The following is a 23,607-nucleotide window of genomic DNA, read 5'->3' as shown; positions in this document are numbered from 1 at the left end:
ATCTGTGTGTGTGTGCATATGTATATATGCTCCAGCATAACTCTGCTGTATGTCTACAGGCACAAGGGGCTTGTAAGTGCAGCTGTCCACTTAAAGAATTGCCCTCTTAGTGTCATATTTACTGATTTATTGAAAACATTTGCATAAACCAATCATCAATTCTCATTGGTTTACAATATACATATATATCTTAATGTATTTCTGGTCAGTGTACGGCTCTTTCAGAAAACAAAGACCCAGACATGTAAACATCAGCCAGTTTTCCAGTCCTAGGATCAAGGTCTTCCTGGTCAACTCCATCTGTCTGAAAAGAGCTGTATAAAAGCTCAACAGGGTACAGTAACACAATTTCTGTAGAAGGCAAGATGTCTACCAATTTTTAATAGAATCTTGTGCACAGTTTCTATAGGGCAAAATATTTACTTATTCCAATGTGAGATCCACTTACGACAGTAGTCAATCTCATGATAATCTTTTCCGTCATTTTCACTAGGGTGGATCTTCTCTACGGTTCACTGACCATCAGTTTCACTGTCATGATGGAGTAGAAATACGTTTCTGGAAAAGAAAATGGTGATTGTTTCTATAGCAAATAGTGCAAACATAAAGGGATGAGAAGAACCGAAGAAAACTTATCAGTGAACAATGCAGCCTGAGGCCTCCTTTCTAATCTTTGCCTTTAGTTTCTTCAGCTCTTTGCTATGCTCGTCAATCATAAGACCATAGTCAGTGATGTTCCAGGCATCTTCATAACAGCGATGCTCGAAATAGCCTTGTGCAATCTGATGAAAGCTTTGTGCTAAACTGATCTTCCCTGGCCTGTTACAGACACTGGCCAAAGCCATTGATGGCTCAAGACAAAGAGCTTTGATAAATTGTTTAACAGCTGCCTCCTCTTCAGTCATAATTAATAACGTGTAGCCTTTGGAGCAGTAGTCCTCTACTTGAGTCCTGAGATCACTGGAACCATGTCTCTGAATAACCTTGTCCAGGTCCTTCAGGGCATGGCTGTATTTCTGCAGGAGTGAAAGACACATGGCGCGTTGACGTAGGAATCTTGGATTGCTGTTGCTAGCCAAGACTGCCAACGAATAGTAATCCAGAGCCTTCTCAGGCTGTCTTCTCTTGCTCAGGGCATTTCCTTCTTGGGATGCAACCTTGATTATGAAAACACAAAAGAGAGTCACACAAAGGAGAAGATTTTCTCACTAATTAGTGCATTTTCTATATATTTTTATAGTTGGTTAGATGTCAACAAGGGCATCATCAAGTCATTTACTTCTAAGTGATAAACCTCTCCTATAGAAGTTATGAGGCCTATTTACATGCATAACTGGTATCTTAGGACTCCTTTTACTAAGGTGCGCTAGCGTTTTAGCGCATGCAGGATTTTAGCACGTGCTAAACCCGCTCTACGCTTCTAGAACTAATGCCAGCTCAATGTTGGCGTTAAGGTCTAGCATGCACAGCAATTCAGCACGCGCTATTCCTTTGTAAAAGGAGCTCTTAGTATTAGTTGTACCTGACATGGGCAAAAAAACATTTGCCTTGGGGGTCAAAAAAGTGAAGAAACAAATCTTAAAAATAGCATGTTGCTTAAACACCACTAGTCTCAAAGGTAGATGCCCTACCGGCACCTAAGTTAATTGAGAAACGTCATTTTAAATGGTAAAAAACGGTAAAAATAAAGTGCTTATCATCACCTAAATAAAAGGTGCTGGAATGAAGCCTCCATAGGCACCTTAGGCTATTGAATGCCAAAGTAGGCATGGCCAATGCCGGAAGTGGCATTAGGTGGCCTAAAGTGTCTTCATAGGTGCCAGAAATGTAGTCGTGGAAAACCCTAGCCTACATTTCCAGCGCCTATCCTTTTGATGACATGTTCGGGGGTCCGGACGGCTTTATACGTTTAAATATATTTTATTGAGCATAAAATCAGAATCAAACAAATACAACAATATAAATAGCTCAAGTTTATATATTAAAACCTTCACCAACCCAACCCAACCCATCCCCCACCCTCCCCCTCGCTTTCCAAAGAATTTGGGAGCCTTTTTGGTCTACATTATCTTCGGTGGCTCGTAGCCGAATCTTGAATTGTTAGTCTATTCTTTTATTTACTTTTGTTTAGCATTGGACGGCTTTTTAAAACCTGGCACTTTGTCCAGGTTCTGAAAAGCCTCTTCAAATCGCGTCGGGCAGGGAGTAAAAAAAAAAAATCCCATATTTCATCTTTTGTGACTCGCACAGAATTGTAGGATGTTGCGAGTATGAAATTTGAAAATAAATAAATACTTCTGTTGTAACACACACTAACCACTGGAATCTACTGCCTATGTGACACTTTCAGTTGAGCGCATGCCCAATTTACACGGGCAGCTTAATTGATTAACGAGCCAATTGGCACCAAGAATTGGCCACTAACAAACAATTATCAGCACTAATTTACAAGTGCATCTTTTTTAACATATTTTATAAAGAGGGTTCTACAGCCTGGCCACTGTGAACAGGCCCGCTCCTACCATCAGAAGCCAAGCAGGGTCAGGCCTGGCCAGAATCTGGATGGGAGACCACTTGGTGAGGTGCTGCAGGCTGAGGGGCCCCATGTCGGACAGCTGCAACACAGTAGAGCCACACACAGTGCAGGAAAAGGCAATGGCAACCCACTCCTGTACTCTACCATGAAACATCACAGGGTGGATTCCTCACTGTGCCTGTTGCCATGATCCATCTACTATAATAAAACGCTAAGCGCGCATGAGCACTCCTACCTATGTGTTCCGTGATCCGTATGTCCATGGCAGGCAGGAGTGCGCGTGCGCGCATAAAACGGTCCTTGCGGTCTTGCCGGCTCCCCCCTCACTCACAGTAAGTCATTTCTTCGTCGCACCCCTCCTCGAAGCACCCGAACCCCCGTTGACCCTCCCATCGTGGTCTGACCCTCCCATCCCTTCCCGCCGTCTGACCAGCTCACTTAGCCCCTTGCTGCTCCCCTTCCCTTCCCGCGGTCCCGACAAATCTGCCGACTCCAGCAGCGTCCGCAGCACTCTACCCACGCTACTTCGAGGCCTTCTACTGCCCTGATTTACTCTGCCGCGTCTCTGATGATGTCATCAGGGATGTGCCAGAGTGCTGCCAATGCTGTTTCAGTCGGCAGGTTTGTCATGACCGCAGGAAGGGAAGGGGGGGGGCGGCAAGGGACTAAGGGAGCCGGCCAGACCATGGGAAGGGAAAGGGAGGGTAGAGGAAAACGCTGCTGCTGCACAGGGAAGTGGTGTGAGGGGAGGGAAATGGAGGGGGAGGGAATGCTGCTACAGCTGCTGTACAGGGAAGTGTGGGGGAGGGAAATGCTGTTGCTGCTGCACAGGGAAATGGGGTGGGGGGAGGGAAATGCTGCTGAAGGCTTTGCAGTTATTGTGCACTAATTTTGGCTGTAAATGTGAAATAGAGAGTGACAAGGGGACACATTTTTCCCATCCCAACGAGTTCTTTTCCTGTCCCTGCCCCATTCCTGCAAGCTCTTTCCTCATCTGCACAAGCCTCAAACACTTTCAAATCCTAAGTAGCAACATTCTAGAGCTCAGATTGTGATGTCATAATGCCTCATTCCGCCAATGCCTAAGCTCCGTCCTCATCTGCACAAGCCTCAAACACTTTAAAATCCTAAGCAGCAACATTCTAGAGCTCAGATTGTGATGTCATAATGCCTCATTCCACCAATGCCTAAGCTCCGTCCTCATCTGCACAAGCCTCAAACATTTTAAAATCCTAAGCAGCAACATTCTAGAGCTCAGATTGTGATGTCATAATGCCTCATTCCGCCAATGCCTAAGCTCCGTCCTCATCTGCACAAGCCTCAAACACTTTAAAATCCTAAGCAGCAACATTCTAGAGCTCAGATTGTGATGTCATAATGCCTCATTCCGCCAATGCTTAAGCTCCGTCCTTATCTGCACAAACCTCACTTTAAAATCATAAGTGTTCGAGGCTTGTGCAGTTAAGGCAGTGATTACAGGAATGGGTCAGGGAGAGGGAGAGCAACAAAACTCGCATGGACAGGATGAGAAAATTGAGTTCCTGTGGGGACGGCGAAAAATTTGTCTCTACTGTGAAATCTTACTGCATTTTAGTACACAGGCTCCTATGTGATTTGAGTAGCTTTTCTTATTCTTTCACTGTCTGCAGCAAAGGAGGAAAATAAATCCCTGTAATGATGACATATTAAGTAATTATCTTCCGGTGAGGACCTCTTCAGTTTGAGCACGAGAAACATGTTTTGCAAATATTTTATTTAGAGCTGGAAAGCTGTGTTGAACAATTACAGCAAACTCAATCTCCATTTGTTTGATGGGAAGGGGATTAATCTTTAGAAGTACAATTCTTGAATTCATTATTTATTTAGCCATAAAGTTGTTTTTTCCAACAATAATTTTTGCTTTGCAATTTACAAAACAAAGCATTTCCAATTCTCAGTTCACCTTGTGTCATTACTGTTTGCAAATTTTCCAAGCTTGCAAAAAATTGTTCACCCGGCTCCCCTTAAGCTTGCCTCTGAAGTTTGAGAACTAATTACAGGGAAGAGGCAAAACATCAAAATTGAATATCTATTAGGAAAGCATCAAGGTCTGGAACGCTGCTTAGGCTATGAAAGACCAAGGCGGGCATTAACCATTTCTGGTAACGTTGAGTGGACACTGGCATCGGCTATGAAAAAAGCAGTGGTCCTTCTGAAAATTTGAGCTGGCTGGAAGTTAATAAGAAGAAGGAGGTCAAAATGGAACGATCCATTAGCGTTTCAGCTCTAATGCATTTCTCATTATCCTGGTTCTTTATTTCTAATAAATACGGCATCGGTTTTAGATGCTACAAGGGAAAATCAAAAACTAACCATGCGTTTCTTGCCTGAAGCAAGGTCAATTCAAACACAAGGGAGTTAAAGCACTAACAGCAAGGACTGGTTCCACTGGAGCTTAAAACAGCTTAGAATTGCATTTATACCTCATATTATCAGTCTAGAAGGAGCACCCTGAGTGATTAATAGTTGGGGAAAAAATAAAATCTTATAATAAAGTTTCATGAAAAACAATGCATCAATGTAAAACTGAATAAAGTAGATGGAAAATGATAAGGCAATGATGTTGCAATGATATGGAGAAGCTAACATCTCACAATAGCGGGATGTACCCCTGCGGGACACGAAACGGGGTGCTCTGTAGGGCAATCAGCCGAGGCACCCCTCCCCCCTTAAGCAAATTTTTGGACACTTAACAGCGGAATCTGGATAGACCCGCTCCCCAAACACACCCCTTCACCTATGCCCCCACCACCCCTTTTCTCATCCCAACATAAACACACAAAACTCTACAGATGGCGAAAATTAGCCGCAGCCCTGTTTATTGCAAAATTACACATTAAATATATAAACAGTATATTGACATCATAACACAATATTCCCGTGCTACCTTAAACAAAAGTTATGGCCCCCGACCCCGCCATGCTAGCGAGGATCTGAGGGGTGGCATGTCTCCCCACATGCCCCATTCTCCAGGGTCACCTGACCCACCAGGCACAGCTCCCAGCTGTCCCACGGCTGATGAGTCCAGCAGCCAATAGTTCGGGATACCGCACACCGAGTCACCACATCACGGCCCTCTGAGCCGTGACCCAAAGGGCGGGCGGGCAGCCAACTTGGAGGACCAGGTAAGCCCTGAGTCATCCAAAGTCCCGGCTTTTAAACCCACCCTCCCGATGCTCTCCCCAGCCGCGGACAGAACCCCAAAGTTGGTCCAAAAGATCAACAGCACAGCCATTCCACAAGATTCAATGTGGTAAAAAGAAGAAGAAAACAAACCATATAGGGCATATTTCTATATCATGTTCATGATTCTATGTCACCTTTAATCCACCATTATAAATTAGCAACATTCACAAAAGTCCAAACTCAGTCTAAAAGAGTCGAGACGTGGCCGTGTTTCAGCAGGTCTGCCTTCATCAAATCCATCTGTTAAGCCAACTCATGTGGTATCAGATGAAACCTGCCGTTTGCTTATTTTCCTGACTTCAATTTGTTGACCTACATGCTTTTCTCATAACATTTCGTCTCGATATTAAGGCTAATTCCTTCTCCTGATGAAGGCGGACCTATCCCTGCCCCATTCCTGCAAGCTCCATCCTCATCTGCAAAAGCCTCAAACACTTTAAAACAGGGGTGTCCAACCTTTTGGCTTCCCTGGGCCGCATTGGCCGAAAAAAATGTTTCTGGGGCCGTGCAAGCGTTGCAGCAAGACAGAGGAGGGAGTCGGCAAGATGGTAAACGCCTGGGGGGCAGCAGAGGAAAACACTGTATCGCCCTCGACTGGGGCCGCACAAAATACTTCACGGGGCCGCATGCGGCCCTGGGGCCGCAGGTTGGACACCCCTACTTTAAAATCCTAAGTAGCAACATTCTAGAGCTCAGATTGTGATGTCATAATGCCTCATTCCACCAATGCCTAAGCTCCGTCCTCATCTGCACAAGCCTCAAACACTTTAAAATCCTAAGTAGCAACATTCTAGAGCTCAGATTGTGATGTCATAATGCCTCATTCCACCAATGCCTAAGCTCCGTCCTCATCTGCACAAGCCTCAAACACTTTCAGATTATAAGTAGGAACATTCTAGAGCTCAGATTGTGATGTCATAATGCCTCAGTCCACCAATGTCTAAGCTCCGTCTTCATCTGCACAAGCCTCAAACACTTTAAAATCCTAAGTAGCAACATTCTAGAGCTCAGATTGTGATGTCATAATGCCTTATTCCACCAATGCCTAAGCTCCGTCCTCATCTGCACAAGCCTCAAACACTTTAAAATCCTAAGTAGCAACATTCTAGAGCTCAGATTGTGATGTCATAATGCCTCATTCCACCAATGCCTAAGCTCCGTCCCCATCTGCACAAGCCTCAAACACTTTAAAATCATAAGTGATCAATTGTTGTGCGGTTAAAGCAGAGCTTACAGGAACGGGACAGGGACAGCCACCAAACTCGCGGATGGGAAAATTGAGTTCCTGCGGGGACAAGGACAAATTTGTCCCCGTGTCATTCTCTAGGCAGACCTGCTGAAACACAGCTGTGTCGGGAGTCTTTAATGGACTTTGCTATTTTACAGCTCTGGATTAAAGTTGATAGAGTCCTGAAAACTTACATGTCCTACTTGGTTTGTTCTCTGCTGTGTGCTATGTGGGATCCTTTTGCTTCTTTTCTGTAAAAAATAAAAAAGAAGCAGCAGCAGATTAGATTGAGGCTATATGAACTGCTAATAAACTTATTTTTTTTAAAATGTTTATTAGCAGTTCTTATTGCCCTAGACAATAAGGAAAGGGTGAAACAAGGCCCTGTTGGGTTACTTTCTATTTTAAGTGTAGCTTCTTAATAAATATCCGTTGAAAGGATTTTTCCATCTGATCTGCTTCTTCCTTTTTTTTTTTTTTTTTTACCGCATAGGACCCAAAAGTTGACATTCCCAGTGACAAAATTGTTATTTATTATTATTTTAATGCCATCAAACCAGGGCTGGAACACATTCCAAAGGAAGCTTCTAAGGACGTTCTTTGGCAGACCTTGGTGATCGGACATGAGAAAGACAAAACCAAGCTGCACTGCCCTCTAAGATATGGGAAAGGACAGGGAAAGAGTGAGTTAGGTTTCTGAAATTAGAAATAGCTGGGTCGCATTCAAATAAGTGACTTAATAAACTTTCTTTTCCCAAACATCTAGAGTCCCATAAATCTTACACACTGGTGGAGTTAAGTGACCCTTGGAGATATTTTCAGACTCATTTATGCGGTGGTTCTTTGAGCTATACACATATAAAAAGTTGGAGGACTTATTTGTATTATCTTAAATCTAAAAGTGAATGAAAATACTGATGGAAGATTTTTGTTCTTGTCTTAAGCTTATATACAAGCCAACACACCAATATTTTTACATCGTTATTTGATACCATATTCCCCAGCCAGATCCTTAAGATCAATAAGATCTCTGAAAATTACCGTATTTTCACGCATATAACGTGCACGTTATACACGATTTTACAAACCGTGCATAACCGTGCACGTTATACGTGTGAGCGCGTTGTACAATTTTTTTTTTTCATTCCAATCCAGCATCCTCCCCCCCGCTTGCGTCACCCCCCCCCCAGCACCGCAAAACATCTCTTACCCGATTGGGCACCGGCACCAGCACCAATGCACAGGACGTACCAGTGCCAGTGCCAGTGCCTGAAGATCCTCCCTCGTTGGGCTGGGCTGGGCTGGGCTGGGCGGTGCGAGGGAGATCCTCCTCCTTCTTTGTGCCAGGCTGGACTGGGCTTTGAGCATTTGCACATACTCAAAGCCTTCGAGACCAGAAGGTTTTGAGCATGCGCAAATGCTCAAAACCCAGTCTAGCCCAGCACAAGGAAGAAGGAGGATCTCCCTCGCACCGCCCAGCCCAGCCCAACGAGGGAGGATCTTCGGGCACTGGCACGTCCTGTGCATTGGTGCTGGTGCCGGTGCCCAATCGGGTAAGAGATGTTTTGCGGTGCTGGGGGAGATGTAGGATTGCAGGGGAGGGGGGGGGGTGACGTGAGCGGGGGGGGGGTGAGGATGCTGGTTCGCAGGCCAAAAGAGTAAGCGGGAGTGGGAGGAGGTTATAGCAGCATGCGCGGTATACGTGTGTGCGTGCTATATAAAAAATTTTTTTACTAAATGCTTTGGACCCGCGCGCTATACGCGTATGCGTGTTATACACGTATGCACGTTATATGCGTGAAAATACGGTATAGGCACCAGAAGAGCTACAACTTTTTCAATCATAGCACCCCAGCTATGGAACAAGTTACCAATTTATTTGCGTGATGAAACTTCTTTAGAAAAATTTAAAAGCACATTAAAAAGCCACCTATACAAAGATGCATTCGAGTCATAAACAGGTTAACTCTTTTATCAACAATTTCAGGTTCAAATATTTATATCTAACCAGATCTATATATAGTTCACAACTTCTCCCTTTCATTTTTAGAACTTGTTTTATTTGTAAAACAGTTTTAATTACCCTCCTGATGTTGTTTTTCCTTAAATGTTCTTTTACTTTCTTTAATAATTGTAGTTCAATCCTGAATACTTGTTGGGATGTTCATATCTTGTCTGTATCTCTGTTTTTATCTTTTCTATCTTTTACCATTTTTAATCATTGTTTCTTAGGTACTTTAGTTAGATTGTGAGCCTTCGGGACAGTTAGAGAACTTCCAAGTACCTATCTTTATTTATTTTTTATTTTATTGTATCTTTTCAGCATTTTTATTGTAAACCGCTTTAAACCTCACGATATAGCGGTATATAAGAAATTAAATTAAATTAAATTAAAATTAAATTAAATTTTTCCTTATGTATCACTTATTAATTGTGTACATTGATGGTATGTTTGCCTGTTTAAATTGTTTTATGTTGTCCTCCCTCCCCAAAATTTTTTTTATTGTTATACGCATTGAAAATATTTGATATTTCGTTTATATCAAAATTTTAATAAACTTGAAACTTAAACTTGAACTAACATAGGGTTCCTTTTACTAAGGCATGTTAATCGATTTAGCACACGCTAATCTTTAGCGCATGCTAAATCGATTAGCGCACGCTAAATCAGTTAGCGTGTGCTTTATCGGTTAACACGCCTTAGTAAAAGGACCCCATAGTTCAGATCATAAGAGACAAAGGCCCAGATTCTGTAAACAGTGCTGTTATCGGGTTTTAAAGGCCTACATTTCACGACAATCACGCCTACGGAGGTGCCTTACAACGCCTAACACTTTGGAACTCTATTTGCGATCCGGAAAACCTCTTAAGCCATTTAAGGGCTCCTTTTACTAAGGTGCGTTAGCAGTTTTAGCGCACGCCCAAGATTAGCGCTAGCCGAAAAATCACCGCCTGCTTAAAAGGAGGCGATAGCGGCTAGCGCATGCGGCACGGGCTTTTCGGCCATAACGCACCTTTGTAAATAGAGCCCTAAGTCTTGAATGAAAACGTATTATTTTAATATGGTGTTTGAACATAGTTCCTAATAGTTTTCTTTTCTTTCTCTTCACACTTCCTTTTATTTCCCCCCCCCCCCCCTTTAATTCCACTCTCCTTTTTAATTATTTATATACCACTTATATCCCAAGTGGTTTACATTCAGGTACTTTATCATATTTCCCTATCTGTCCCAGAGGGCTCAAACTCTATCTAGTGTACCTGGGGCAATGAGGGGATTAAGTGACAGCCCAAGGTCACAAGTAGTAGCGAGGGATTTGAACCCACGACCTCAGGGTGCTGAGGCTGTAGCTCTAACCCCTGCACCACACACTCCCGCTTTTTTCCTGGTTTTTTTTCCCTTATGATATTGTAACCCCTTCCTGCCCTTGTCTGCGTCTAATTTCCCCCGTCTTCATTGATTTTTAACCATTGCCCATTGTTTTTATTTTTTGTAAACCGCTTTGACTTAACTTTTTAGCTTAAAAATTAAGGTATATCAAATAAAATAACTGTAACTGTTCCGGCGTTAAGCACGCCTACAGTGGCGTTAGCCATCGTAAAGTCCCTCTGTAGACGAGAAAATGGCGGTCTTTTTGGAGGTGCCCTTGGGTGCCTCCATTTTTTAAAAATTGTATTTAAATTGTTTTTTTAATCAGCGCGGCCAATTAGTACACCAATTAAACCAATTAAGTTATGTGGCGGCAGGGCACCTACGGCTGCCTAAATTTGGGCCCCATTTACAGAATATGGGCCAAAATACATCAACACAGCACAGTATAAACCCAATAATTTAAATGATTCCCCAAGCAGCCCTATCTTTGCTCCACTCTCTGTTTGGTTTATGGCTATACACTTCTCCCTCAATATTTGCGGGGGTTAGGGGCAGAGCTGGCCCGCGAATATTGAAAATTCGCAAATATGTTTTGGGACAGCTCTGACCCACCCCTGCTTCCCTCCTACCTTTCCCCTGGCATCCTGGACCTTACCTGGTGGTCTAGTGGTCTTTTGGGGCAGGAGCAATCTTCCTACGCTCCTGCCCCGTGCAGATCACTCATAGAAAATGGCTGCCGTCAGTCCCATAGTCTCTCGAGAACTGACGGCAGCCATTTTCTATGAGTGATCTGCACGGGGCAGGAGCGTAGGAAGATCGCTCCTGCCCCGAAAGACCGCTAGACCACCAGGTAAGGTCCGGGAGGCAGGAGGGAGGTAGAGGTGATTCTGGTTTTAGGGAATCACAAATAATCGAAATCGCGAGTCCTAAAACCACGAATTGGGAGGGGGGGGAGTGTAAATTGCTGTTTAAAAACAATATCCTGGTTGTTTCATGAGATTAAACTGAATTGGAAACCATCAATAAGTATTAATTCCAAACAAAACAATTTGCCAGTTTACGAAAGTACAGAGGAAGTGCTACAATAATACTTCATGAGCACTTTAACAAGTAAGGAGGGGTGTGTACAGTGTACAAACATTTTTTTTTGTTTTGCTGTGCTTCATTTCTCATTTTGTTTTCTTTTGCTTTGTTGTTTTCTTTATCTTTGTTTATAGAAACAAAAAGCTAGAATATATAAAAAATTGAGAAAACAAAATGAACAAATTTTTTTTAAAAGGTTGCCCTCCACCAACCATCATTAAACAAAAAATCCTTCCCAGGTCCTTCTATGTTTAATTCAAGTCTTCCTTATCCTATTTATACTTTTCCAGGGATAGAAGTGATCCCTGGAGGATACTGCAGCAATTAAGTGGCACAAGCAGATGAAGACCAGGATCATTGTTTATATTTGCTATACATGAAAATGGTGCTGGCCTGGGATGCTCCCCCTGTCCAGCAGTAGGCCTGTCTTTATTTTTCTGCCCCCCCCCCCTCCCTGTTCATCAGCACCTCTTCCCCTGTCCATCAACCCCTTTTCTGCCCTCCATTTCTGTGTGTTGCAGCATTTGGGTGGGCCTGAGCCTAAAGTGATTGGGCATGAGACCCCATCGCCTGCCCAGCATCTCTGCTTCCTCTCCTTCTCCCCCACCCAGGTGACCAGGAATCTTTGAACTCTGTGCCTTCTTGCTCATCCATACCTTTGAAAGTCTGCATTTTTTAAAATTTGGATTTGATTGGAGACATCCGACTCGGGCCGCCGCGGCCGACATCCGACTCGGGCCGCAGCGGTCGACTTCCGCTTTGGGGGGGGTGTAGGAAGAGAGAAAGCGGAGAGGCGGCGACGGCAAAGACATCTGACTTGGGCCGCCGCGGTCGACATCCGCCTCAGGGGGAGGGGGGAGGAAGAGAGAGAGTGGAGAGGCGGCGAAGGCAAAGTTAGTGTAAGGGAGACGCTGCGTGTTTCAACATGGAGCAGGACAGAGCGTATGCCGCGCATGCGCACTTCCTATGTGTCACTACAGCTCACGGAAAACCGGCGCACACATAGGAAGTGCACATGCGTGGCCTAGCGTTTTATTATATTAGATTCTCATCCTTTTGCTGCCTTTAGCTTTCAGCCTGCTCTGCTTGCGATTAGTGGGTGCTAGGGTTATCAGATGTCCAGGAAAACCCGGACATGCCCTCTTTTTAGAGGACATGTCTGGGTGCCCAGATGGATTTTCCAAACCTGGCAGTTTGTCTGGGTTTTGGAAAGCCCCAGCCGCGTCTGGAGGACCTCTGAGCATGTGCGGATGACATCACACGCATCCGCGTAGGCTCAGAGACCTTCCAGACCTGGCAGGAAAGAAGAGAAAAAGCTGCGTGAGGCTGGGGGCAGAACAGGGCGGGGCTTGAGGCAGAACAGGTGGGGCTGGGGTGGGGCCATGCATCTGGGATTTTACCGTTTTAAATATGGTAACCCTAGTGTGTGCTACAATGAAATTGGGGGGGAAAAAAAACCCAAACAAACCCCAGAATTTTGCTGTTTGCTTAGATCGTTTTAAGATAAAGCAAAACATTTCATTATTTCTCAGTGCTTTCAATTTGGTCCATAATGATTGCACATCCTTATGAACATGTTCAGACAACAATCCAGCCCAAATACCTGCCTACAAGAACAGCCATAGAGCTATTTCTGTCTATCGAAAGAGGTTAATTTAACTGCTGAGTGTTGTTTGAGCAAAGTCCTTGAGTATTAAAAGCGATAAATTATCCCAAGAAAACTCTATGGAAAAAAAACGAACCCTAGCTTTTCCAAAGCTGTGGTAGAGTTTTCAACTGTGGGCCGATGAGGTAAATGCTCCAATGCTCATAGAATTCCTATGAGCATCGGAGCATTTACCTCGCTGGTCCGTGGTAGAAACCTCTACTGCAGTTTTGTAAAATAATAACAATAATAATAATTTTATTCTTATATACCGCCATGCCCATCGAGTTCTAGGCGGTTCACAACAATTACATTAGGATCCGCATTGACATGCCGATTTACAAACAGTGTATTGGATTTACAACACCTTCAGCCGAACATGGCTGAAGAAGCGGAAGTGGGAAGTAGAGAAGGAGGAAAGCGGTCAATAGAGGGGGGGGGCAGGGCCGAACGGGCCGATTTACCACAATTTATTGGATTTACAACAACTTTAGCCGAACTTGGCTGATGAAGAAGGAGGGGGGTAAGTGAGCTGGAAGACAGCGATCAATAAAGGGGGGGGGGAAAGGGTCAGGCGTGTGGCCAGGTAATTCCGGAGAGGGGGCGTTACAGGGCTTGTTTGTTGAATAGATAAGTTTTAAGTGTTTTTCTGAAGTTGAGGTAAATGGGAGCTTTGAGAATCATTTGGGCGATCCATGGGTTCATCTTGGCTGCTTGGAAGGCGAAGGTTTTGTCTAGGAGCATATCTACCGATGCAAGCTAACAAGTTAAGGGTAGATTCAAGAAAGTATGCCATAAATTAGATGCAAAAAAACCGGGTGCTAAGTAAGTATAAATTATATAATGGCAATTGTGTATAGAATGGACATTCTAGAACAGAGCTTAAGTCGGCATGCGCACACGCGCCTTGTCAAAGGCTACTGTAAATGTTCACGCCTACAGTTGGCAATTTGTGTACAACTGCAAGGCCTACCCCCACCTAGGTGAACCCTTCCTTTGAAGTTGAACACTATAGCATTTAGATACACAGGGCCCAATATTCAAACCACCTGGCTATCTTCCGTGGTTGGCGGAGTTCCGCAGGGGTCTGTATTGGGACCGGTGCTATTTAACTTATTTATAAATGATCTGGAAATTGGAACGACGAGTGAGATGACACTAAACTGGTCAAAGTTGTTAAAACGCATGCGGATTGTGAAAAATTGCAGGCGGACCTTAGGAAATTGGAAGACTGGGCGTCCAAGAGGCAGATGAAATTTAATGTGGACAAATGCAAAGGGATGCACATTGGGAAGAATAGCCCAAATCACAGTTATTGGATGCTAGGGTCCACCTTGGGGGTTTGCGCCCAAGAAAAGGATCTGGGTGTCATCGTAGACAATTCGATGAAACCTACCACCCAATGTGCGTAGGCGGCCAAAAAAGCAAACAGGATGCTGGGAATTATTAAAAAAGGGATGGTTAACAAGACTAAGAATGTTATAATGCCCCTGTATCGCTCCATGGTGCGACCTCATCTGGAGTATTGCGTTCAATTCTGGTCTCCTTATCTCAAGAAAGATATAGAGGCGCTAGAAAAGGTTCAAAGAAGAGCGACCAAGATGGGAAAGGGGATGGAACTCCTCTCGTAGGATGAAAGACTAAAACGGTTAGGGCTCTTCAGCTTGGAAAAGAGACGGCTGAGGGGAGATAGGATTGAAGTTTGCATCCTCACTTTACACTCTACTCAGCATTTTATAGACCTCTGGACCTGTTCTAATTCCGCTATATCAGGGGTAGGAAACTCCGGTCCTCGAGAGCCGTACTCCAGTCGGGTTTTCAGGATTTCCCCAATGAATATGCATTGAAAGCAGTGCGTTCAAATAGACCTCATGCATATTCATTGAGGAAATCCTGAAAACCCGACTGGAATACGGCTCTCGAGGACCGGAGTTCCCTACCCCTGCGCTATATGGAGATGAGAGGATGCAAATCTCTCTCATGCCTTTTCATTATGGATATCCTGAAAAGATGACCGGCTGGTGGTCCCCTCAGGACAGGTATGATAACCACTGCTTTAACGGACATGAATAAACATTAACACAACACTATGGGCTCCTTTTATCAAGCCGCGCTAGCGATTTAATGCACATAATAGCGTGCGTTAAACCACCGGACGCGCTAGCCGCTACTGTCTCCTCTTGAGCAGGCGGTAGTTTTTGGCCAGCGCAGGGGTTAGCGCGTGATGAAAAGTCGCGCGCTAGTCCCATTATTCTTAATGAGGTCTATTTTCTAACCTTGCATTTAACTCGAGGAGAGTAGTTATTAAGGTGTGTTATGGCAATAATATACATTTGCTCCTTAACGTGTGTTAAATTGAAGTAATGTGAGTTATGCTTCCAAATGAATGTTAGTTTATGATACCAAGGGTTACGCACTGAGATGCAAACGTATGCAAACCACCTCATTACTATGTAAATCGAATAATATAGCTTGTGGTACACATTTCAAATTGTGTTCTTCCTGGAAGAATAATGCCAGCTCACAACTGACTCCCAGGCACCATCTTAAAGGGGCTGGGGCTGGAAAAAACTAGCAGTTCCCCTCCCCCTTCTCCCCCCCCCCTCCCCATAGATACCTACAATCCCAACTGAAGATAGTTTTCAGTTTTATAAAAGATGATTGATTTGTGGACTCTGTTTCAGGTAATGTTTGTTGGGTTTACTGTAATGTGCGTCTTGTTAATATTCCTGAAACTTCTCCAAAAACATTACACCTTGGTCGCAGTATTTACACTGCATTTCAATTTCCCAGCAAGTAAAGTTCACAATGTTGTATCTCGCTGTTAAGACAGTATCTGGAACATCGTCTTCTTATTGAAAGCCATTATTAACACCTCATGAAACAGCTAGGCCACAGAGAATGTCTCACTAGGGGATCCTGGAAGTACCTTTATTAAAGCTATCTGCAGTTCAGTCCCTATGTTCATGCTAGCAGATCCCACCCTGGAATAAATGCTGACAGATGTATATCATTTTAAGCAGCAGATAGGAATGGATTACATTGATTGCACTGAGCCATATATGGAGTTTTGGTTTTTTTTAAAAAATTGTTTTGATGTTTGTATTCGATGTGTATTTTGTTTAGAGGTCGACCAAATTTCGGTTACACGGCCCAAAATCTAATTTCTCCCCGGTTTTGGTTTCAGACAAAAGGCTATTTTAATTTTCGGCCATGTTTTTGGTTTCAGACAAGAATGACCATTTGTTTTTGGTGGAGGTTGAAAATTTGTCCCGTTTGTCTCCCTCCTTCCTCCCCAAACTGGAGTTGCCTCTCTTCCTGGACTCCCCGATTTACCTTTTCCCTTCCATCCATAGGCCTCCTTGGCCTTGTCTTACCATCCCTGACGGTTTAGAAGTGTAGTTGGGGGCTGAAGCAATGTTCAATGTCCAATAGCCATACTGGGTCAGACCGATGGTCCATCTAGCCTAGTTTCCTGTTTCCAAAGGTGGCCAATCCAGGTCACAGTGTCTGGCAGAAACCCAAATAGTAGGAAGATTCAATGCTACTGATCAGTGGCGCTGCTCCCTCCCCACCCCCGCTGTGTGCACTCCCCTTCCCCTCCCCCATACCCATTTAATAATAATAACTTTATTTTTTCTATACCACCATAATCTTGCGACATCTAGGCGGTTCACAGTGAAAAGAGCTGTACAATCAGCGAATTACAGTACAAATAGGAAAAGATGTCACTGAGCAGTCAGTGATTATAGAGTACGGAACAGTAAGAATTATAGTAGTTGTATGTTACAATATAATATTAACATGTTACAGTGAAGGGGGCTGGATAGCCAGCGAATTTCAGAATACAGTTGGTGAGGAAGTCACTGAACGTTCAATGAATACAGGTACAATTAGAGAGAATACGCAGTATCAACATGATGAGTATTAGCTTTAAAAAAGGAGGGAGTTGTCTAACTAGGTAATAAAGCTATTGAACAGAGCGATCTTAATTTCTTTCCGGAAAGCGCCATAGGTCGATCTGGCTTTATCAATGAAGTTGCCTAGCCAGGATTGCTGTCTACCAGCTTGAAACTTAAAAGTTCTGTCCAGAAAGGTCCTGTATTTGCAATCAGTGATCTTCGGATAGGCAAAGAGGTTGCGATTTCTGGTTGTCCTTTTGGGGGTGTATAGCCTCCCTGGCACGAGCAGCATCACCAACTTGCTGCCTGTGCCGACGTCAGCTTCCCATCACTTCTTAGTCGCGGGACCTGGAGATATCATCAGAGGGGAGCGGCCATTTTGGTTATACTTTCAAAATGGCTGCCACAACTGAGACCAAACCATAAGATCCCCAGGGATTATAAGGTAGTCCTGGAGGGGGGTTATTCTTTGTTTTCTTTTATAAATATATAGCAGTTATGACCTTGAACAATAGTTTATATGGTAAATAGTGTTCCAAATAAAAAGTTTTGATAGAAAATTTTAGTAAGAATTTAAGTCCATAAATTTGGGATGATAAATTTCATAGGAATGACATCAGCTGTCGCTCCAAGTGTGGTGCAAAGTCAGTCACTGTAAAAGCACCACGGTTTTTAGTTCTTGTTCATTAGTGGTCCATAAGCGTGGAGGCTATTTTGCTTGGACATAAAATATGAGCGTTCCTTATTTAAATGATTATATTCTGGCTTGGATACTGTGGACTTAGCAGAGGGATACAGACTGCAAATTCTGATTGTCCCCAGCGGCCCTCACTAATTCACATTCACACGACCAAACTTGAGTTTTCGGGATGAGTTTCAGCTGCAGTTTCGGCCGAAAGCATCCAGATAGTTTTATTGGCGATTTTGGTTTCAGACGAAACTGAAAAAGCAGTTTGGGTGGCCTCTAATTTTGTAAGCTATGTTCTATGTTCACCACTTAGCACTCCACGGTAATAGGCAGTTCATAAATTCCATAACTTAACAAACATACACTGGCTTTTACTAAACCAAGTTAAAGATTTCCACCGCAGGCCAGCAAGGTAAATGCTCCAACGCTCATAGAATTCCTATGAGCATCGGAACACTTAGCTCGCCGGCCCATGGTAGAAACCTCTAATGCCGTTTAGTAAAAGGAGTCCAAAGAAATGTAAGTAACTTTGATTCAAAATTCCATGTCTTCATCAGCAGTCAATGAAACCGTCCGCGCAATGCGAGGCGGCGGCGAAAAGGGCGAACAGAATGCTAGGAATGATTAAGAAGGGGATCACGAACAGATCGGAGAAGGTTATCATGCCGCTGTACCTGGCCAGCACTGGTCGCCGTACATGAAGAAGGACACAGTACTACTCGAAAGGGTCCAGAGAAGAGCGGCTAAAATGGTTAAGGGGCTGGAGGAGTTGCCGTACAGTGAGAGATTAGAGAAACTGGGCCTCTTCTCCCTTGAGAAGAGGCTCCCTCTTAATACCAGCCTAGATTTAGTCTATGAATGACGGACCCCTTATGCCTCACCTCTGTATCATGCTCTCCTATATTTTTTGATGATCTTACATTGTACCTATATTGGCTGTTTGTCCAGCTCCTCTTTGTTGTAAACCGCCTCAAACTACCATGGCTTTGGCGGTATATAACAATAAAATTATTATTTTTATTATTGAAAAGAGGAGACTGAGAAGGAACATGATCGAAACATTCAAGATACTGAAGGGAATAGACTTAGTACATAAAGACAGGATGTTCACCCTCTCCAAGGTAGAGAGAACGAGAGGGCACTCTCTAAAGTTAAAAGGGGATAGATTCCGTACAAACGTAAGGAAGTTCTTCACCCAGAGAGTGGTAGAAAACTGGAACGCTCTTCCGGAATGTATGCAGGTAGGGCTAGTTTCAGTTAGGGCACTGGTCTTTGACCTAAGGGCCGCCGCGGGAGCGGACTGCTGGGCACGACGGACCACTGGTCTGACCCAGCAGCGGCAAGTCTTATGTTCTTATTACACAGATAGTGTTACCTGAGATAGGCTTTGCCGCTGCTTGTTTTCCAAGAGTTTCATCAGGAATTCCAGTTCTTTAGGTCCTTTTCCAGCCAAAGGACTTAAGTCATGAGCTGCCATTGTTGTGTTCTGTCTCTTCATGTGAATTATACCACGTCGGGCCTTCACTGATTCATCATTGATATTTGGGCCAAATGACTCCAGAAGGTGAGAATGAGCATCTTCATACCTCCCTGATCATAAATTCAAAACAGAAAATAATAGTTTAATTCTGATGTATATTTTTCTTTCCAGACTACCTAATGGAATGTAGATTTGATGAACCTGTCAGAGGTCCTATGACAGGGATTAGCTACTGTAGTTTTCTATCACTGGTAGCAATGCAAAGGGTAACAAGGTCAGATCTGCTATAATCCCTAGAATAAGTTCACACAGGAAATCCAATACAACGGCATTTAACTTTTAAAAAAGGAGACTTTGATAACATGAGGCGAATGGTAAAAAACAAACTTAGTAACTCTACAGCGGTGGTTTTCATTTCAAGGTCCGTCAGCCAATGGCGGACCGTGCAGACCTTCTGGGTGGCTTGCGCATCTATCCAGAGTCCCCCCCACCCCCAAAGAGATCCAGTGTTTGCTCACCGTTCTCATTCCCAGCAGCCGCCAGCAGTGTGAGTGAAATAAACACATAGCCTTTGGTGACCTGGAAGCTTTTTCTCTGCTACTGCTTCCTCTCCTCGAATAGAGAGAAAGCTTCCTGGTTGCCGAAGGCAGCATGTTTACTTCACTCGTGCTGCTGGTAGTCCGAATAGTTACAGCAGCACTGCTGGGAAGAACAATGAGCATGCACCGGATCCCGTAGTGGGGGGGTGGGGGGGATAGCATGGGGAGGGTAAGAAGGAGGAGATGGAATACAGGGATGGAGGGGAAGGAGAGATAGAGAGGGAAGACATAGTACACAGGACTGTACAAAATGACCTTCTTTCTACAAATAAAGACCCTGCGAAGGACAAGACATTCAACGATCTTCTTGTAATTGGGGTGGGGAAGGGAAGAGAAATGAAAGTAGTGCTGTTTATGGATAGATGGGAATAGGGGAGAAGAAAGAGGGAGGAGATTGCACACATGGATGGTGGGGAAGGGTGGAGAGAGGGAGGAGATAGTGAGCATGTATAGATGGGGAGGGAAGACATGGAAAAGTAGATAGCTTTTAGGAGGAGGCAGAAAAATGGAAGAAAGTTGAATGTTAAAATGTTAATGCCAAAGTTGGATGTAGGTCTATTCGAAAAACAACAACAACAAAAAAGGGATTTGACTTCAAAACAAATAAATAGTTTGGGACAAAAGGCTGAATATTCTCAATGAAAAAATTCCCAAGCCAAATGAATGTTCACATAGCTAATAAGAAAATTTTGATATTTACAATAAATCCAATTTTTCATATGCTCATAGACAGATACTTCACAGGGCACCATACGGTAATAAGTTTTTGCCACTGGTGTATATTACATTTTAATCATAGCACATTTTGATCATAGCAAAAGGACTTCAAGTAGCTTGCTAAATATTAATATGAACATAAGAACATAAGAATTGCCGCTGCTGGGTCAGACAAGTGGTCAATCATGCCCAGCAGTCCGCTCACGCAGCGGCCCTCTGGTCAAAGGCCAGCGCCCTAACTGAGACTAGCCCTACCCGCGTATGGTCTGGTTCAGCAGGACCTTGTCTAACTTTATCTTGAATTCCTGGAGGGTGTTTTCCCCTATGACAACCTCCGGAAGAGCGTTCCAGTTGTCTACCACTCTCTGGGTGAGGAATAACTTCTTTATGTTCGTACGGAATCTATCCCCTTTCAATTTTAGAGTGCCCTCTCGTTTTCCCTATCTCTTTCAATCCAAGAGTCTGAAAAACAAGCACTTATCTGCTAAACTGTTGATGGGAAAGGTAATAAACCCCGGCTTTGACATGAGCTGTGATTCGAGCAATAACTTCTTTTTTCTTGTTTTGTATTTCCAAAATGCCCGAATCCTTTGATCCTGACGCTCTATGCTTGAAAAGTGAAAAGTGATTAGTGACATGCACCACTGGTGAAAACTTATTACCGTATGGCTCCCTGTGAAGTATCTGTCTATGAACACATGAAAAATTACATTTAAATGTCAAAATTATCTTATGAGTTATGTGAACATTTATTTGGCTTGGGAATTTTGGGGAAACATGGATATAGGGCAGAAAGTGAAGGAGAGAAAAATAGCAAATAGATAAGGCCTCCCTGGAAACAGAGTTAAGAGCACAGACAGGAGGAAGTGCAACCAAGACTTGGAAAAAAAATGAGTAGAAAAATACAATCACCAGACAACAAAGTAGGAAAAGTGATTTTATTTTCAATTTAGTGATTGAAATGGGTCATTTTGCAGAATTTACATCTGCTGTCTATATTTTGCACTGTTCAGGAAGAAATGTATTTCTTTCTATTTCTCTGGTGTTGTACTGCATGTAGACCCTGGCATCTTGGGTTTCGTTTGAGTATATTAAGATGTTTAGTTTGTGGTCCTGCATTTAAATAGGGTTTATCTGCACTTGTGACCAAGGCCAGATGTTTTAGTAGGAATGAATATTGTGATGCATTCTTGGTGGCATGGCCCCAAGTAGGAAAATATTTGTCGGCAGTTTATCTGGCTTTTGGAAGGCCTTGAGCTCGGGTCCATGTCTGGAGGGCCTCTGTGCATGTGCAGATGTTGACATCACACGCATGAGTGCATGCGTGTGATGTCATCGCCCGGAGGCCCTCTAGATGTGGCCTGGAGCTTGGGGAAGAAGACACAAGATTCGTGTGAGGACGGGGCTGGGAGCAGGGCAGGAGCGGGGCTGCCCAGTTAAACTCCTTTGAATATTTCTCAGCCCAACCAAGAAGAGAATGATGAGGAGCCATGAAAACTACAAGTTATTCCACACTTTTCTTGACACTTTTCATTTCAACGAGGCAAATGCATCTAGTAAATGGGCAGAAGTATAGAGAAACCAAGCCTTTGTGACATCACCATTGAGGCTGGCTCTTAGGCATTGGTGAAACGAGGCATTATGACATCACAATAAGAGTTCTCATCCCAACCAAGAAGCGAATGATGTGGAGCCACAAAACTTACAAGCTATTCCACACTTTTCTGGACACCTTTTGTTTCATTTCATATCATTGAAACAAAAAGTGTCAAGAAAAGTGTGGAACTTTTCACCAGCCCCTCGTACACAGCTACATACAGTAAAGGATGGCAGGTAAATGACTTACCCGCTGCAATTAAGGTATCAATATATAAGATGAGCCAACTTGGATTCTTGTCATTGATTTTGATGAGCGATTCTTCAATCACAAGAAGATCGTTGAATGTCTTGTCCTTCGCAGGGTCTTTATTTGTAGAAAGAAGGTCATTTTGTACAGTCCTGCAATGGTCATGAAGCCACTGAGTCAACGAGCTTAAAGCTTCGTGCTTCAAACACAGAATATCTTGAATTGCAGATGCGGCATCAAGTTTGAGGGCTAGCATCATGTCTTGTACAACTTCCTAGGTAATAACGAAGAAGTTAATAAAAAGAACCGTTTAATGGCGTTCAAGGGTATTATGGAAGCCATAAAGGACTTCAAACAAAAAACCTGAGGTCCAAAAGAAGGAATCCATAAAAGTCATAGGTTAATTGCAAATGGATCATCTAGTTAATGATCAACATTCCCTCAACATGTATGCACGACTCAAGAAGGACCATGTTTTGGCAATAATGCCGGGGTCAGGAGTCTAAGAGCATGTGGCCAAAAAAAAAAACAGGTTCAAGTTCTAGAGCAGGGGTGTCACAGTGCCTAATCTAATCTAATCCTTAGGTTTGTATACCGCATCATCTCCACGTTCGTAGAGCTCGACGCGGTTTACAGTAGGAGAAATAGGAAGGAACTACAACAGAGGGTTAGAGGTAGAAGTGTGAAGAAAATTTAGAGGACTTGGGATGCCAAGATATAAGAGTTTCCTTGATTCCTAAGTTGGAGGGAGACTTACATTTTTGGAGAAAAGCCAGGTTTTCAGATGTTTGCGGAAAACTTGGAGAGAGCTCAAGTTCCGAAGAGGGGAGGTAAGGTTGTTCCAGAGCTCAGTGATTTTGAAGTGGAGGGAGGTCCCTAGCTTTCCTGTGTGGGAAATGCCTTTTAGCGAGGGGAAGGATAGTTTTAATTTGTGGGAGGATCTGGTGGTATTAGGGTTTGAGGAATTCCAAGAAAGAGGGATAAAGGGAGGGAGGATACCATATAGGATTTTGAAAGTTAAACAGGCGCATTTATAGTGGACCCTGGCGATTATCGGAAGCCAGTGGAGCTTGGCCAGGAGCGGGGAGACATGGTCAAATTTACTTCTCATGCATATTCATTGGGGAAATCCTGAAAACCCGACTGGATTGCGGCCCTCCAGGAGGGACTTTGACACCCCTGTTCTAGAGTGAGGATTTTTTTTCTCCTCTGAGCCACAAAGCCATTTTCTATGATTTGTATTGTGAACTTTTGCTGTTGGATTACAATTAAACTGGCATTGTTTTTG

General features: G+C 43.6%; 1 protein-coding gene across 2 annotated transcripts in view; it reads right to left on the bottom strand.

The window, feature by feature from the left end:
- The window catches only part of TTC34 (tetratricopeptide repeat domain 34), a 56,700-nt gene continuing 33,093 nt past the window's right edge, over positions 1-23,607 (bottom strand). The window contains exons 7-10 of one of the 2 annotated variants that reach the window (XM_033921361.1): positions 22,320-22,593; positions 19,053-19,267; positions 7,184-7,240; positions 1-1,157 (exon numbers count right to left, since the gene is read on the bottom strand). In XM_033921361.1, the coding sequence (XP_033777252.1) occupies positions 636-1,157; positions 7,184-7,240; positions 19,053-19,267; positions 22,320-22,593 (1,068 nt within the window). In that variant the 3' untranslated portion in view covers positions 1-635. The remainder of the gene's footprint in view (positions 1,158-7,183; positions 7,241-19,052; positions 19,268-22,319; positions 22,594-23,607) is intronic. The other variant, XM_033921362.1, reaches the window with a different exon arrangement.

The sequence above is a fragment of the Geotrypetes seraphini genome, chromosome 15, assembly GCF_902459505.1.
Source record: "Geotrypetes seraphini chromosome 15, aGeoSer1.1, whole genome shotgun sequence".
Lineage (NCBI taxonomy): Eukaryota > Metazoa > Chordata > Amphibia > Gymnophiona > Dermophiidae > Geotrypetes > Geotrypetes seraphini.
This window is presented reverse-complemented; position numbering and strand designations above follow the sequence as displayed.